General features: G+C 48.6%; 1 protein-coding gene across 2 annotated transcripts in view; it reads left to right on the top strand.

The window, feature by feature from the left end:
• LOC147897208 (NEDD8-activating enzyme E1 regulatory subunit AXL-like) overlaps positions 1-16,848 on the top strand; it is a 102,802-nt gene that overhangs the window by 26,136 nt on the left and 59,818 nt on the right. For both annotated transcript variants that reach the window (XM_087381272.1, XM_087381273.1), the window contains exons 8-11: positions 1,086-1,174; positions 1,264-1,337; positions 1,449-1,611; positions 1,719-1,804. In XM_087381272.1, the coding sequence (XP_087237398.1) occupies positions 1,086-1,174; positions 1,264-1,337; positions 1,449-1,611; positions 1,719-1,804 (412 nt within the window). The remainder of the gene's footprint in view (positions 1-1,085; positions 1,175-1,263; positions 1,338-1,448; positions 1,612-1,718; positions 1,805-16,848) is intronic.

Below are 16,848 nucleotides of genomic sequence, written 5' to 3' on the forward strand. Positions count from 1 at the left end.
GTAGTGGTGACGTCCTCAGATCTCATAGTATACGGGGCATCTAGAGGTGAAGTGCTTCTCTAACTTAACCTCCTTGCATGTTGCAAGGTGCAAAATTGTCCCCAAGTGAAACACCCTTTTCTCGTCTTGACTCAATACACAGTTGGTGCGAGGACATCGGAAACTGCAATTGAAATTTTGAAGGCGCGTGGAAGATGGATCCGAGTATAGCCCAGGGGGGTCGATGAAACCCTCATTTGAGATTTGTAGACAATTATCCTTGTAGAAGCTGAGCTTTACCAAAAGCTGGTGGGGCACTAACCAGGTCCTATATTTGCGGAGGCCATAGGAGATCCTCCCTGATGACCTGGTTTTCCTCGTGATCGGTGAGTGGGGCTGCTGGGGCCTCCAGGCTGTACTGAACAGCCCTTGTGGAGTCCAGGGCTGTAAACCATCTGCATATTAACGGGCTGCAGCGCAACCAACCCGTGGAGGCAGACGAGGGGAAACAAGGTGAGGAAGGACATGTGCTTTCTTAATCAACATGGAACCGTTGACACATTGTTTAGTTGCCATGTTTCCCTTCTCCCAGGGATGTTCCTCAATGCAGGGGGAAATGAGTAATTTGCCAGGCGTGGCAGCTTCTTTGCTGCTGTACTTAGCAGGGGGATCAAGAGAACGTTACACTATTTCACATGTACTTCTTCTTACTTCTTTTGAGAAGTGTTTTTCTTTTGGCGCCCTTTAAGAAGTAAAACCTGTTGATTTTGATACAATGAGCTCTGTTCGTAGGGTTTCAAATGCAAAAGCATTGATGATGTGTCCAGGATGTTAGATTGTGTACCATGCGTGAATTCTAAATGGATGTCTAGATGTGATATGCATCTTTAAGGAAGAGGAGCATATACATACCAGAGTCTATAGGTTGAAGATTTTAAGTGGACCATTGAGAAGTGAGAGATACAGATGAGTTGTTTCAGTTTCGTAATTTGATTCTTTGTCAACATGTCAAGCCAGTAGTTTTGACCAGTTATCTTGTTTCTATCAATTCTAGTTTTTTGGCTAGGTTCATCAGTGTTCATCATCTGTTGGTAGATGCTCTACAGGCTTAGAACTTCAGAGAGTTTTGGACGACACTGCAGCAAACGTGGATTCAAGCTCATCAGATTTTTGGGTGATGGTAGCAGCTTTAAAGGTGAGCTTGTTTATGCTTGTTGCCAAGTCCTGCAATGCTTCATTAATACTGTGTATTGATACTCAACATCCTGCTTTTTTTCTTTGTAGGATTTTATAGCTACTGAGGGGGAGGGAGATCTGCCCCTTGATGGAGCTATTCCAGACATGACATCATTGACAGAGTGAGTGGGTCTTTATGGGTTACTTTGTATGCATTCTGTTCCTTTGAATGATATTTAATGCTCGTTGGGTTGGTTTCTACTGTAATGATTCACATTTTTCCATGATGGCAGGTATTATGTCCAGTTACAAAAAATTTATCAGGACAAAGCTGAGTCAGATATATCTGCTATAGAGGCTAGAGTAAAGAATATTTTAAAAGGAATTGGAAGGGATTCACAGTCTATTAGCAGAACAACCATAAAGCAGTTTTGCAAAAATGCGAGGAATATTAGAGTAAGTTGAAGATTTAGCAAGGACATTTAATTTAATGGGATTAAGGGACGGATGCTGGATCAAAGTAATATTTGTTTATTGTAGCTAGCTAACTCTATGTATTTCAGGTCTTGAGATATCCTACTTTGGAAGATGAGTTTGGTTCTTTGGCAGGACCAGCACTACAAAAACTTCTAGGATTTGAAGAGAACAGGTACTACAAGCTAAGTTCTTGCCTGAATACAGTTTTGCATGAGAATTCTTCATGACATGTAATGGGCTAGTTGTCGCAGCAGCTTTTTTGTATTCCATAGCTGTGTGTTCATGGTTGTCTTCTAAATACTTTGGATGATAGTAGTAAAGAGGTATAATAGAACTCAAACCTGGAAGTCGCTCGATCTGTTGCGTAAAACATCCATGATGGTCTGCTGCTGTGTAGCGTGACCTGCTATTGGTAGCTATGATGTAGATCTGGAGGACATCCCATGTGATTGTCTGTCGCCTATTGGCTCAGTCTCTTGTGAGACCCGGTACAATAATGACTGTATAGGCATTCGTGCCGCCAACTTAGATTTGAAGCCAAGGACCATATTTTGAGCACAACGGAAACTTTGGATGAGTACTGCCATTTGGTTTGCCAAAAGAAGCAGCATGTGGATGCACAGATGAGGCTTGGGGATCTTCCCTCCGTGTTCGCTGGACCAAGGACACATTTGACTGAGGTGACAGTGTGTTACTATGAGGAGCCCACAATGAACCATGTAGGCTGACCGACATCAGCCAGTCTATTTGGGTTTTGTTCCTCCGTAGCACCGATATCCCCCCAAGTACCATCTGCCAAAACCCTTCTATTCATTTTCAACCGACTAGTGGACCGTCACATTGGTACCACATTGCAGATCTATCTTTTGGCTAACGGGTTCATATATTTTTCTTTTGTACGTGTATTTGTCTTGGGTGCAGATGCCCGCTTAGTGACTCCACCCATTCATCTCATTGCCTTTAGTTGTTAAGTCTCATAGGTCTTTTAAAAACTTTGATAAACTTTCTTTTTTTCTTTCTAGCTGGATGTATTTCTAGCTCAACTGCCAGAGGGCTTACTTCCTGAAAGGGTAGTAGATCATCGCATTGATTTAGTCCCTGGCGCTCAACCTATTAGTATACCACCTTATAGGATGAGCCAGTTTAAAGAGGACGAGTTAACTAGTTCAACTTCAGGATTACCTGAAGATGGGCTATATAAGAACGAGTAAGTCACCTTGGGGTACATCTGTCCATTTGAGAAAGAAAAAAGATGGTTCATGGAGAATGTGTGTTGATTACAAACGTTTGAATAAAGTGACAATTAAGAATAAATGCCCTCTTCCCCGCTCAGATGATTTGATAGACACATTGGCAAGAGCGAAGTATTTCACAAACTTTGATTTGCCTATTGGTTGTCACCAAATACCTATCTACGTGGAACACATAGAGAATTGCTTTCCGCACTAGGTATGGCCATTACGAGTTTCTCGTACAATCTTTTGTTTTGTTTGTGGGATTTGTTGCTGATTTTTGAATGCAGCAGTCATTCCTAGGCTGGGCACCTATTTCTTGAAGGTTGGACATACTTTTTGAGGTGTTTTTCAGGACTGTTTGGTTGTTTTGAAGCTCTTGGGACTGTTTTTGGGATTTTGGAGATCTTCTGTCTCCAGCAGTATTGTGCAAGGACAGCCCATATTTTGCACTTCTAGGTGCATTTTCAGTCCATACAGTTGGAGACTTGCTGTTTTTTTCAAATAGAGATAAAAATCAGTAATTTATTGCTTGCTAAGGCAAGCATACTCCAAGGAAAGTACATATAGTTTGTGGGAGATCATTTCAGTTCATCTTAAAGCTCTTTTTGGAAGCATTTTGCAGCCCATTTGCTGGGGTGCAAGTGCAATCAAGCATTCGATTGGGTTTATGCCTTGTTTTCGGGATTTTGGAGATCTCTCCTGCTGTTTTGAACCTGTCTCCAGCAGTATTGTGCAAGGACAGCCCATATTTTGCACTTCTAGGTGCATTTTCAGTCCATACAGTTGGAGACTTGCTGTTTTTTTCAAATAGAGATAAAAATCAGTCATTTATTGCTTGCTAAGGCAAGCATACTCCAAGGAAAGTACATATAGTTTGTGGGAGATCATTTCAGTTCATCTTAAAGCTCTTTTTGGAAGCATTTTGCAGCCCATTTGCTGGGGTGCAAGTGCAATCAAGCATTCGATTTGGTTGATGCCTTGTTGAGCCATTGGTTTTTGAGGGGGAATTCTGAGATTGCAGCATAAGATGCCCTGGCTGGGCAGCACCTGCACGTATTACTCGTGAGCAAAGGAGATGGGATACACGCAATGCTCAAGCCTTGTCTTTGACTTCACTAAATATCAAGAGACTCCGTGAGTATAGCTGCTTATGCTTGGGCACTGATGACATCATAAGTGTTGCTTTGCTTGCTAAGTATGTCTTCCTTTTGTTTTTCTTAAAAGTTTTTGTTTACCTCTTTTTTCTTATCTTTCATATTCTCTTTTCTCTTTTATTTTCTGTGTAGATTTTTGATCTTTAGGACAACAAAAAATCTAAATTTGTACGATTGGACTTATTCTAGTCTTACAAAGGTATATAAATATCAAGAAGTTTATTGTCCCTCATATCAGGTCTGTGGAATTGCTAAAGATGCATATTTTGAAAAATATGTATGAAGTTCAGAATGAGGCGAGAGTCTCATTTTTTGCAGAGAGATTGATAGCGCGCACATGGATGAGGGTGACTCAATGCAGGAACATGTCAACCAAAATTCAAGATTTGTGAGAAAGAAAGAAAGTTTATTAAAGTCTTCGGAAGACAGATGGGTCTATGAGAGTGTGAAAATCCTGATACAACGAGCTGTGGTAGTGGAGCTATTAAACGAGCATCCATACCAATGCAAAATGCAAAAATTGCAGAATGGCAGTACTAAGTCCTAAGTACAACATAGTCATGTCGATGGTCGACTATATATCAATCTCAGCATTATCATCAACATCATCATCATCATCAGCAACTGGACATCAAGATGGATGAGGCAGTGGATGCATGAAGTCGACAATAGAGTGCTGTCGGCCACTCAAAGGTGCAGTCCTGGCGCGTCTCCTGGTCCTTGCTCTGCGTCTAACCAGGGCTACTGTGACCCCTGTCAAGCTCCGACTCTGAACAAGGAAGGGATGTCCCTAAGTGTGATCTGTGTGTCAACCCTCTGTCTGAGCTGTCGGGTCACAGGCTCCGGGTCACGGTCATGTCGAGGCCTCGTCTCGTGGGGGTCCATGTGATCTGGCTAAAAGAATTCTATGATGTTGAGACACTAAATTCCTGCAACCCCCTTTCAGAATCAAATGAATGAGGCCCTCCGTAAGTGAGTCAACCCTGTAGGGCTGAAGTAATGTGATCCCCAATCTGATCCCAGAAAGTAATAAAAAATAAGGGGGTAAGTCCATCTAAACCAGGACACTTGCCCTTGTGAAGGGCAGAGAGAGCAGTCCTGAACTCTAAGTTGGTGAAGGGTGCCTCAAGTGAGATAGTCATATTCCCAGTCACCAACCCAGGTAAGTGTTGCCAAAGAACCACTCTAGCATCATTTGTGGCCTGAGTGTCAGGATCTGCTGTAAGAAGGGAGGCATAGAAATTGGTGGCAACCTGCAAGACGGCATCTGGATGTGTCTGAAGAACTCCGCCAGAGTCAACAAGTTGTGTGTGAGACGCTCTCCCTACTATGTCTGGGGCCAAGAGTAGAGAAGAGCTGCTTGTTGATCCTACCTCCCGTCTGAGTCCAAAATGACTCTCTGGCATGAAAGGCATACTCTGCTCTTTGATCTAAAAGTGACATCTGCTGGGTCCTTGCTGCAGCAAGGCACTCCTGAATCCAAGCATCTGTAGGCCTCTTTTGCTCCTCCCTTTGGAGGGCAGCCAATTGCTGACGGATACCTTTCTCACGCCTGAGCATCTCACCCCTCCTGATATGAGCAATTGAAAGATAAAAGTTGCTAATACCAGAGAGGGTTGTAGCTAAGTCTGACGGAGAAATCTGCCCATCATGCATATGAGATACCCAAGTCCTCAACACTATCTCTGGAAGGCCTCCTTTGCATAAAAGGCATTTGAAATCCTAACATTGGTAGAGCGACCCCCCACATGAGGATCTGAAACCATCAGAATCACTAGAAAATGATCCGAATGTTATGCTCTAGTTGAGATAGCATGACCTCGGATAGATCGGCGGGCATTTTCTCTTAGATGACCAACTTTTGTAATAGTTAATGTGCGTAATTAAAATGGTGAAGAGAAGTAACTGCCAAGGTCCTAGGTGAGGGCGGAATGGCATTGACTAGATAGTTCTGAGTGCTAAGGCCTAGGTGCACCTAAATGTGCAATAATGCCAAGGGGCAAGTGGATTTTAATGTGCCCAAGAGAGGGGTAAAAAAAGGTGCACCAAGTGGAGAGGCCAAAATGCTGACATTTGGCAAGGAGAACTATCTAGGGAATTGAGGGTCTCATGGATAAGCATGAAGCAAAATAACGAAAAAAAATGGATGTGATCTGACGACAGCTATCTATTAGAGTTAGACTGGGTGGAAAATTTGAGTGCCATCGCCCGTGACTGTACTAACGTAGGAGATGAGATAGAAGGGTGTTACATTTTGGTATCAGAGCCAGGTTAGGAAGAGTTCGACGGACAGTGGACGACCGGTGTGGGTGATGTGCTGATCACCGTGAGGCGTTGCGCGGTGGCTTGGGAGAAGAATCGATTTCAAGATCGATGAAGCAAGTGATCTGCGCCAGGAGAGGGTCAGATGTGACGCAGTGTTGGCGATTGTTTTTTTTGGACTTGAAATCGGGATAGTGAGCAGAATTGTGACGTGCATGATTCAAATTGATGCCCGCAACCCGTTAAATCTGTTTGTTCCGCTCCTCAAGTGTGGGCTGGTTGCAAGGCCTAGCCTTTGTAAGGCGGTTGGCTGGTTGTGGGCAAGCAGAGAGGGGTCGTGAAAACACGAGCATGGAGTAGAGACGGGCGACGCGTATGCTCGTGCAATGAGCAGTTTAAGTCGACGTCTATATCGTCATCTGCATAGAGAGCAGGATGGGCGCCGCGACCTTCTAACGTGATTTTTCTGGAATCGCTATTCTCAGGAGATCATAACCACGAAAGTCAGGAGCGCACGAACTCGGATCGCGTGGAGATTCCAGGGAGCATTTTTTCCTCTTTCAAAAATTTTTTTTTTTTGAGTTGCAGTTAATTCGTTCTATACAGCAGGGATTGTCGTTTATCTTTTCTGTAAAAAAAAAAAAACAAAAGGGAAAAATCCACCATTAAAAAAAAAAAAAACCACAACAAAGAAAGAAGAAGAAAAAAATAAAAAAACCCCCCCCCCCATCTTTCACTGTGAACCTATGGAAGCAGAAGGACAGAATTCAAGAGTGAATCCTAGTGAGTCTAGAGTACAGTCTACACAACAGATGTCACATCAGGCAGCACCTACTTTGATTGGTAGGATTTCGATATTAGAGGATGCTTTACAGCAGATTATGAACCAGCAGCTTCAAGTGAATGCTGGTTAAAATGAGATCAGGGAGATGGTGCAAGCCTTGTCCGCTAGACCGTCTAGGATTGATAAGGGCAAAGCTCCAGCAGAGCCAGAGCCCAGTATACATTCCTTAGAGCGCGCAAGGGTCAAAGTGCCTAATATCGCTAATTATAGACCGGAGAAGTACGCTGGTCGGATGACCGAGCGCAGCTCTGATGTGATCGAGGTTTGGTTGCACAAGTGGGAAGAAGCCTTCGCCATTTGTGAGATTAAATCCGATCTAAAGAAAATCCGCGAGGCCACACACCTGTTTATTGAGGCAGCGGACAGATGGTGGATAAAGCAACAGAAGGATCAAGTTGCTCCAACCACCTGGGAAGGGTTTAAAGCTGAGTTCAAGAAACACTTTCTCCCACCTGATGAAGAATCCCGAGCTTGGGATGCTTATAGAAATCTTCGTCAGAGGAGCTTGTCAGTGGCAGAGTACACTGACAAATTCAGGGAATGTGTCATGAAGATAACAGACCCTCTCCCTATGTCGGTTCAGTTAAAGGACTATATCTATGGACTGAACGACAAGATCAAAATGGAAGTTCGGGCTAAATATGTGACTACACTAGATGAATCTATAGCAGTAGCCCTGAACTATGAGGATGCCAGAGGCAGATCTGGTGGATTTGTGCAGGCAGGGACTCAGTATGAGCACCCGAGAAAAGGGGGATTTCAGAGGAAATGGGTTTCAAAGACAAGTGTCTCGCAGCCAAGTGGCCAAACCAAGCAGGTGAAGCCGGTTGAGGGACCAGTAAAAACAAGTACCACCGTTGGGGTGAAAAGGAAGATAACTCCAATGGCAGCCCGGGCTTGGTCAAAGTCCTCGTTGACCCCTGAACAAAAAGAGAAAGCTAGAAAAGAAGGATTGTGCTTCGGCTGCCTTCAGCGACATCAGTGGAAGGATTGTCCACTGAATAAAGACCGTCGCACGGCTAATATGATAATATCCGAATGCGACGTAGAAATGCAGGAGAGTCCCAGTGCGGAACATATGCAGATGCAACTGGCGGGACCTTCTCAGAGGTTAGTACCTTGTTTGTTATGTGTATCTGTTGCTAAGTTAGTGACGAGTGCACCTGATAACATCCTATCTAAGCCCGCAGCAACGGGGTATACGGCCTTTAATGATACGGAGTTAATTAAAATGAAAGGGCAAGTGGCCAGTCATGATGTCATTGTGTTGTTTGACTCGGCGTCAACTCACAATGTAATTAACTCCAAGCTCGTGAAGAGGCTGAAACTAAAGACAAGTCCATCTGACTATGCGTATACAGTCAGGATGGCTGATGGAAGTTCAACTGAAGTATGGGACCAAAGGGTTACCCAGTTGGAGCTTCGGATTCAGGACTATGCTGAGAAGCTTGATTTTGAAATGACCAAGCTTGCTCATGCAGATATAGCCCTGGGAATGGCGTGGCATTCTAGGAAGAATCCAGCCATTGATTGGAAAAAGCACGTATATCAATTCAAGATGAATGATGTGCTCTATGTCTTGCGAGGTGAAAAAGATATACCTCAGGGACCGTTGGTTTCCGTGATGGAAATCAGAAAGGCTCAAGTAGAGTTTTTATACCTTTGCACAGCATCGGTAGAGTCGGTGGATGAGTCTTCGGCTAGCACTGATGTTACGCAAAGGGGTGAGATGGCCAAGCTGGCTAATCTTATAACAGAGGAGTTCTCTGAATGCTTTAGGGATGAACTACCTTATGGGTTACCTCCAGAGTGGAAAGTTCAACATAAGATTGAACTGATCCCGAGGGCAGAACCTGTAAATAGACCTCCCTATAGGATGAGTTTTGCTGAAGAAGCGGAGGTGCGTAGGCAACTGGAAGAATACCTCAAGTTGGGGCAGATTCAACCAAGTTTCTCACCTTTTGCTTCGCCAGTGATATTAAAGAGGAAAAAGGATGATACGTTTCGCCTCTGTATAGATTACATAGCATTGAATAATATCACTGTCAAGCACAGGTATCCGATGGCTCGGATTGATGATTTGCTAGATGCATTACATGGAGCCGTGATTTTCAGCAAGATAGATCTTAAGTGCGGCTACCATCAGATCCGAATTCCCCAAGAGCACGCCTACCCGTGCGCACAGTGTAAGAAAAGAAGGGGGTAGGGTTCTCTGAGGACTCCGATGGTGGCCAGCGCCACTCTCCTGGGTCCACTCCACCTCTGTCAAGGAATGGCCCTCCCATATCCAGAGTCTCCAATCCTGGTCCTGCATAATCAGGGGGTCTATATGCCACGTCTTCCCTTGCAGCCCTACAATGCGAAGGCGCTGCCAGGGAAGCTGGGGGTCGATCACGGCCTCTCTGCTCTGTAGGCGGCTATCATCAATGACGGAGAAGAAGTGTACCGAGGAGTCCGAGAAAAGGCCTGCAACCACCAAAGGAATGCCTCGTGGAGTGAACTGTCCTAGCCACCTCTCATCTCCGGGGAAGAGCTGTTCGGTGACTATGGGAATCCTCCAACCTGCAGGAATGGCAGCATCAATCTCCGCTCGCCGAGCCTGGAGCCCACGTGTCGTACCTATTGCTGTTGCTAGCTCGCCTGAGCTCAACTGGCTGTAGACGTCCCTCCAAACCTGAAGCGAGCGCGCGGGCCCACGCGCCCAGAGCGCCCAAGGGATATGGGATCTCTCTCCAAGCTGGCGACCTGTAACATCTGTCACCTGGCTGCTCCAGATCAGGGGCTGTCTGTCTATCTCCTCTCGGCAGCTAGGGGGAACTTGGGAGAGGCTGTGTCGCAACTTCCTCCAGACCGAGATGAGGCTATGGAGGAAGGGGGAACAGGGTTGAGTCAAAGGAGCAGAAGTGAAGATCCATCGGATAGAAGGCTGCCAAACACCCCCTCTCTGGGGAGTACACGCGCTGAGACCATGGTGTAGCAAGAGCTTCCACGTCTGCCCTCCTGGGGTCAGACCGCGGATGACTAACTTGCCAAGAAGTGCCTGACTCTGTAGCTCTAGATCTATGATGCCGAGGCCGCCCTCTGTCTGGGGGAGAATGACTGTCTGCCAGGCGACCCTGGCTCTGGTGGTGGCGGAACCGTCTGAACCAGACCATAGGAAGTTCCGCACCAGTCTCCTCAGCTGGGCTACACATGATCTCGAGAAACACCAGCAAGAGGCCACATACCAAGCAGTGGCAAGAAGGTCCTGGTTGATCACAAGGGCCCTGCCTGCCAAGGAAAGCCGAGCCGTGCTCCAGAAAGCAAGCTTCCGTCATATGGAGGCTAGGACCGGCAAGAACTGCTGAGCCGGTGTGATGTCCAGGCCTACCTGGAATCCTAGGTAACGTGAGTATGTCTATGGGTCCACACCTAGACCATCAGACGGCGGTCCAGTAGTATAGCAACTCCCACTGTTGCCACAACACCACTCCCAAGGATTACTAGTGGTCTATTGGGAGAGTGAAATCTCTCTCTCTCTCTCTCTCTCTCTCTCCTGCTGACCTCTGTCAATGAGTCCTGAAGAACTCTCTGAACATCCTGTTGCCTTTCCTAGCCCAGAAGGACTTGGAAGCATGAAATGAGAACTCTGAGCGACGCTGGGTGATCTCCTCTAGCATGGCTCAGCCCCGAACCTCCTGCTGTCTGAGCTCCTCAGAGCCTGGAGAAGACTGCTGCATCCGCTGAATCGAAGCGAGATCACTTCTAAGACCCCTCTCCCGCGCCCAACACTGCTGCCTGACCTGAGTCGCCTCCTGCTGGCAGATGGGGCTAGACTCAGCAAGCGCCTGAGCTACCTATGCTGCCATATCCCTGGTGGGGTCCCAATCCTGCTCCCATAGGTCCACTATCCTGTTGTGAACCGCTGCTCTGGAGTAGATGGAGTCTGGGATCCGGCATGAGCGTGGAGGTGAGGAGTGAGAGGCTGAGTCCAGGACTAGGATGACTGGGCTTTGGTCTGAGAGTGTCGTCCCTGGGACCACTCCTGACTCTCCTCCTCTGCCAAGCGCCCAATCGCTGACATAGAAACGGTCCAGCCGCTCCAGAAGTCTGCCTCCCTCCCTCCTGTAACCCCAAGAGAAGTCCAGACTCCTTGACCATCTGCGAAAGAAAGGCTCCCTCCAGCTGTCCCGACCTCCCACTGCGAAGAGGAAGGAGTCCCAATTTGCCTGCTCTGCCTGAGCTATACCGAGGAACTCTGGGTCCCGTACCTGCTGATCCTCTAGGGTCTCAAGGTTGTTGAAGTCCCCTCCAACAATCCAAGAGTCCATCTCTGGCAACAAGTCTGTCAAGGACCTCCAAAAAACGGCTCTCCGTCTGAGATCGGTCGGGGCATAGATATTGAGGATGCCGATACGGGATCCCTCAATATGCAAGCCCACCCAAAGCGCACGTCTTGGGATCAGAGTGCCAAAACCACACACATGCTTAACTAGAGAAGTGTCGATGGAGGTACAGACACCCCCGCTCCTCCCCTGCTCGCCAATCGAAGGTTCCCAATAGGTGTGGGAGCGTCCTGTGAGGACCTTCCCACAAATACTGGTCTGCGAAGCCGAAAGCTTGTGTTCCTATAGTAGGAGCACATCTACCCCTCCCACCAAGGCTGGCTAGAGCTCCTGTCTGAGCACCATCTTCCTGGGGCCACGGGTTCCCGATGAGTGGAACCCGTTGACGTTCCAAGAGATAATGCGTATACTCATGAGGAGGGAAGGTGGGCCACAAACAACAGTCTGCTTGCGGTCGATGTCGAAGTGGTCGGAGGATGTCCTGCGTGGAGATGAAGGCGCTTCTGAGAAGGTTTCGAAGGAGAGGCCGAATCATCGGACCCATCCTCTAAAACCTTCAGCAAAGGGGAGAGGCCCTTCGTCCCGTGGTGGTAGGCTCTCTCTAACCAGCTCGACGCCTCTGCCAGGGAAATGCTGTAGAAGCCCGCTACCTCTGAGGTCCTCCATGGGCGGAGCCCTTCCACGTAGGCCCACTCCAGAGGTGGCCTAATAATGACTAGGAGTCCGAAACGTTTGGCGCTGTGGCGCCATCGCAGACGAACATCACCCTCCTGCCACTGTTGCTGAAGAAGCTCCGCTGCTCTGCTACCGATCCAGTCCTGCACCTGCTCCTGGGACTGATCTCGTATCGTCTCCCAAACATTTTCATTCGTCCATTGCTCGTTCCCTTCACTGGAGATAGTGAAGGAATAGCTAGGACCATCGTGTGGGGCGAGGACGGACACCTTACCCTCCGCCCCCTTGCGGAGGAAGAAGATGTTGATGTCTAGGCATGCAGGGAAGGAGCCAATACCCGCTGCATCCAAATAATCCCAAGGACCTGCTCGATAAAACTCCAATGGAAGAGCTCTAGGAGCAGCCCTTGGGCGTGGGGACGAAGAAGAGGAGTCTGAACCAGAGAGAGGGGTACTGGCCACTTGCGGGGAAGGGCCTCTTCCCTCCGCCGGGCTAGGAGGGATAGGCGTGGGTGAGGTCTGTGCTGGCTTCGGGGCTGCAGGTGGCGCAGGTGGAGGGGGGGGGTTCCCTCTGGATCATGCTCGAGGAAGAGAGTGGAGCGGAAACCACCGGTGCGGAGGGGGATCCTGGAGGGGGTGGGGGTCGGAGAATCGAGGAGGAGGGGGGAGGGGGAGGAGGGCGGGGTGAAGGATGAGGGGGAGGCTGGCTGATCTTCTCCTTTCCCTTCTCCTTCCCCTTACCGGGCTGCTGATGAGTAGGGACCACCGGGGGGGGGGGGGGGGGGCTCTTGCTGTAGATGGGCAGGTTTTTTGGGGCCTGCTTTGTTTCCCTTACGTTTTCTTTTGACCTCCGTCCAGCCTTCCCCTTCGGGAGGGGATGTTGCTGGCTGGTGAGGAGGATCCTGAGTTGCCTGAACGGGGGCCTTCTGAGGTTCTGTACCCGTGAAGCGAGGACATGAGCGCGCCTGGTGCCCAAAGCCATGGCATCTCAAACATTGATTTGGGCGACCAGTGACCAAAATGCGCTGCGTCACCACACCTGTGTCTGTCTCGATCTCAAACTCCGAGGGGATGCTCTGTGGATCGAGGACTGCCACTTTGACACGTGGCACCCCTTGGGCTGCCGCCGCATCAACGTAGGTGTCCTGCATAGGCCAGCCAAAGTACGCCCCGAGGTCCTTGATGATCGGGTGAAGCTCGGTTGCGAGACCTGGGAAGATAAGGGTAACTGGATGGCGAGGAATGCGAAAGCGGGCATCAAAGTCCGCTACGCTGAAACCCCTGTACCATGGGACCATGAGGATGATCTTCCCACCCAGAGAAGTAGGGGATCGCCTGACCATATCGCTCGCAGCCTGTGCTGAGGAGAGCTTAAGCCAGAAGATGCCACGTCCCATGAGTGCAACCTCCTCGATGTGACTGTCTTCGAGGTAGAGGGTGGACTGCAACCAGTCCCTGATGTCTGCTCGTGAAGGGGAATAGCCAATGACTCTCCCATAAACGGATGTCTGGGAGAAGTCCGTGGCGGCCCGCTTCACCAAGGAGACTTGGTGCTCTGTCAATGTTACGCGATAGGCTGATGGAGGGGGGGGGTCCGTCTGGGCCACCGGTTCCGGGCATGTGGCCGCCATATCGCATTGACTAACTGCGAACGCTCCGAGGCGGGGGAAGGGGAAGGAAACGGAAGGGGCGGGGGTGGGGGATTAAGGTGGGGGAGGGAAGGAGGAGGGATGGAGAGGTATGGGGAAGCGGGGGGGAGAGGGTGGTGACGAATGGGGGTGGCGGAGGAAGGAGGAGGAGAAAGAGAGGAGGGGGGGGCAGCGCAGCGCAGGGGGTGAGAGGAAGGGGAAGGGGAGGTGTGGCAGCGCCGCACGAGGGGGGATGGGGAGGAGAGGTGAGGAGGGGAGGGAAGGGGGGGGGGCAGCGTGGCGCCTTAGCGGGGAGGGGCAGGAGGGGGCGGGGGGGTTGGTAGTGCCACGCGAGGGGGGGGAGCTGAATGCGGAGAGGGGAGGAGTGGAGAGGAAAGGAGGAGCGGAGCGAGGGGGGAGCGACGGGCGGAGAGGGGGAGTGGAGAGGGGGGAGCGACGGGCGGAGAGAGGGTGAGCGGAGTGTGGCGAGGGGGGAGGAGTGAATCGACGGGCGGAGGGGGAGGAGAGGGGGGCGGATGGCCGCGCGGCAGCGGGAGAGAGGAGGGGTAGACGGGGAGCGGAGGAGGGAGGGAGTTCGCAGGAGCTCTTCCCATACCCACATAGTTCCTCATAGCTGTCACTAGTGCCTAGTTAACCACCTATCTGCTCCAAGTAGAAAAAGAGAGCATACAAAGGGTTTCCCCACTGATCAGGACTGTCACTACCAATAGTCACTCACCCTATTGGCATCATACATCCCGTTACATCAACTTGTTTTCCATAGGAGAACTTGCATCTCAACACAACAAACACTAGGTAGTCATACATGTACCATCCCTCTAGCATCAATGACACTAAAAGTCCGTTAGGCATCCATAAATAATGCGTGTTCTTTGCTGAGAATGGCTCCCACCAAACATGGTAAATATGCATCCATTTCAGTTCCAAAACACTTGCACTCAGCTTAGGCCTGTTCCTAGCAACCGATACTTGGTCACACAGTCCCTATTAGGTGTCTTGAGTGTTGGGTGCGGGAAGCAATGGAAATGGAGAGGATGCAAGGGAGCAAACAATAAGCTGAAGCAAACGTGAGTACTTGCAAATGGATAATGAAAAAGTACAAAGAGGTGGCCTATATGGCCTCGAAGTCAACCATATGGTTGACCAATGAAGTCAACCTAAGGGTTGACCTAGTCCTAAGACTAGCCTACAAGGCCATATCAGGGCTAAGTGCTAACAAACCCCCCTCCATGGTATGGTTGAAGTATCCTGGATACATCTCAGGTATACCTGGAAACTATATCATGGTTGCACATATTTGTCCAAGATAGATATAGCAACCTATGATAGTATAGTGAGATCAAATCACGTGATAAATGGTGCCAAGTGTAAGGCATGTCGAAAAGCGTCAAACGTGGGCCGTGGTAGAGCCTTCGTGAAGAGAGATGCTAAGTTCTCCTCCGTGGGACAACTGTATGTCTCCAGCTGACAGTCGCTCTCGAACATAATGATAATGAACCTCAATGTGCTTTAAACGCGCATGAAACATTGGGTTTCTCGCAATAGCCAAAGCACTTTGGCTGCTAGTGTAGTGCCTTGTATTTAGCTTCACAACTCGAAGTAGCAACTGTAGGCTGCTTCTTGCTGAACCATGAAATGCATGAACATCCAAGCATTAGATAGTTGCCACTATGGGACACTCTTGTGTCATAACAACCTGCCCTACATCGAGAGAAGAGCATCCCCTTCTTTCGTTACACGGTCAGTAATGCTAGGAGATTTCAGCTCAGTGGTAGAGGTTGGAGACCTTCCAGAGTTCCTCATTGGGAGACATTTGATATCACTACGGATCTGCAGAGGTGCTTCTGGAGGAGACTCTGGCACATACACAAGAAACCCAAACACCCGCATGTGAGAAATGACATGCTTAATACCTGTCCATGCTTCATAGGGAGTCATGGTCTTCAATGCCCGAGTGAGTGCTTGATTGAGCACATAGTTGGCACACATAATTGCATCCAACCAGAATTTATTGGGCAAAGACTTTCCCTTAAGCATGCACTTGCCCATTTCGTTTCTGTTCTATTCTTGCGCTCGGCAAGTTCATTTTGTTGCTGAGTGTAGGCCACTGTTCACTGATGAATGATGCCCTGGGCTGCTAAAAACTCAGAAAATTCTCAGGACAAGTACGTACCCCCGTGGTCAGTGCGGAAGGTCAAGAGTTTCTCCCCACTCTCATTCTCTACCAAGGCAATCCAATGCTTGAAGCAAGAGAAGACATCTAACTTCAGCTTCATGGGATATATTCAAGTGAACCTAGTGAAGTCATCTATAAAAGTAATAAAGTAATAGTACCCCCCAAGTGATGTTGTCCGCATCGGTCTGAACACATCACTATGTACGAGATGCAACTTCCTGGATGCACCAAGGGTCCCGTCCTTGGGAAATGGAATCCTACGCATTTTGCCCAAGCAGCCCTTGCATACATGTTTTTAAGTGCATGCATGGGTGGAAGATTTACGACCATGTCATGTGAATGCATCTTCACCAAACTGTTGAAGTTGAGATGCCCAATCTCTCATGCCATAGATGTGTATCAGAAATTACAGATTCAGCCTCGACATTAGCTTCTATAGCAGCCTGTTGTGCATATGAGGATGCAAAAGCTGTCTCATGCAGAGTAGGATTATAATGACACTCCACAATAAATGCCCACTCATCATGAGCAAGATTGGCTGCCTTTGTATTTGCGACATTAGCAGTTGAAGTATTTGTGACAACATGACCTTGCTGTCTTGGCTGTCCATCCTTCTTCTCGGCACTCAGAGATGTCATGACCTGGTTTCCTGCAATAATTGCAGCGTTTCTCCTTCTTCCCATCAGCAGAAGAGGTACCAGATGTAGGTTTGGGCATGCTGTAATTTCCCCCCTTTTCCTTTGCCCCTATGATACTGCAAAAGCTTGATCTGCATTTAGACGAGTCTGCTCCTCCTGCAGAAGTAGGGAAACAAGCTAGCAAATCCCCAAATTTGGAGAGGGCAATTATGCCAAAAAGAGGAAAGGTCCCAAATTTTGCCAAAATTTTGCAAATGGT

This window comes from Dipteris shenzhenensis, chromosome 11, assembly GCF_047967505.1.
Source record: "Dipteris shenzhenensis isolate YYH24624 ecotype China chromosome 11, Dip_SZ_1.0, whole genome shotgun sequence".
Lineage (NCBI taxonomy): Eukaryota > Viridiplantae > Streptophyta > Polypodiopsida > Gleicheniales > Dipteridaceae > Dipteris > Dipteris shenzhenensis.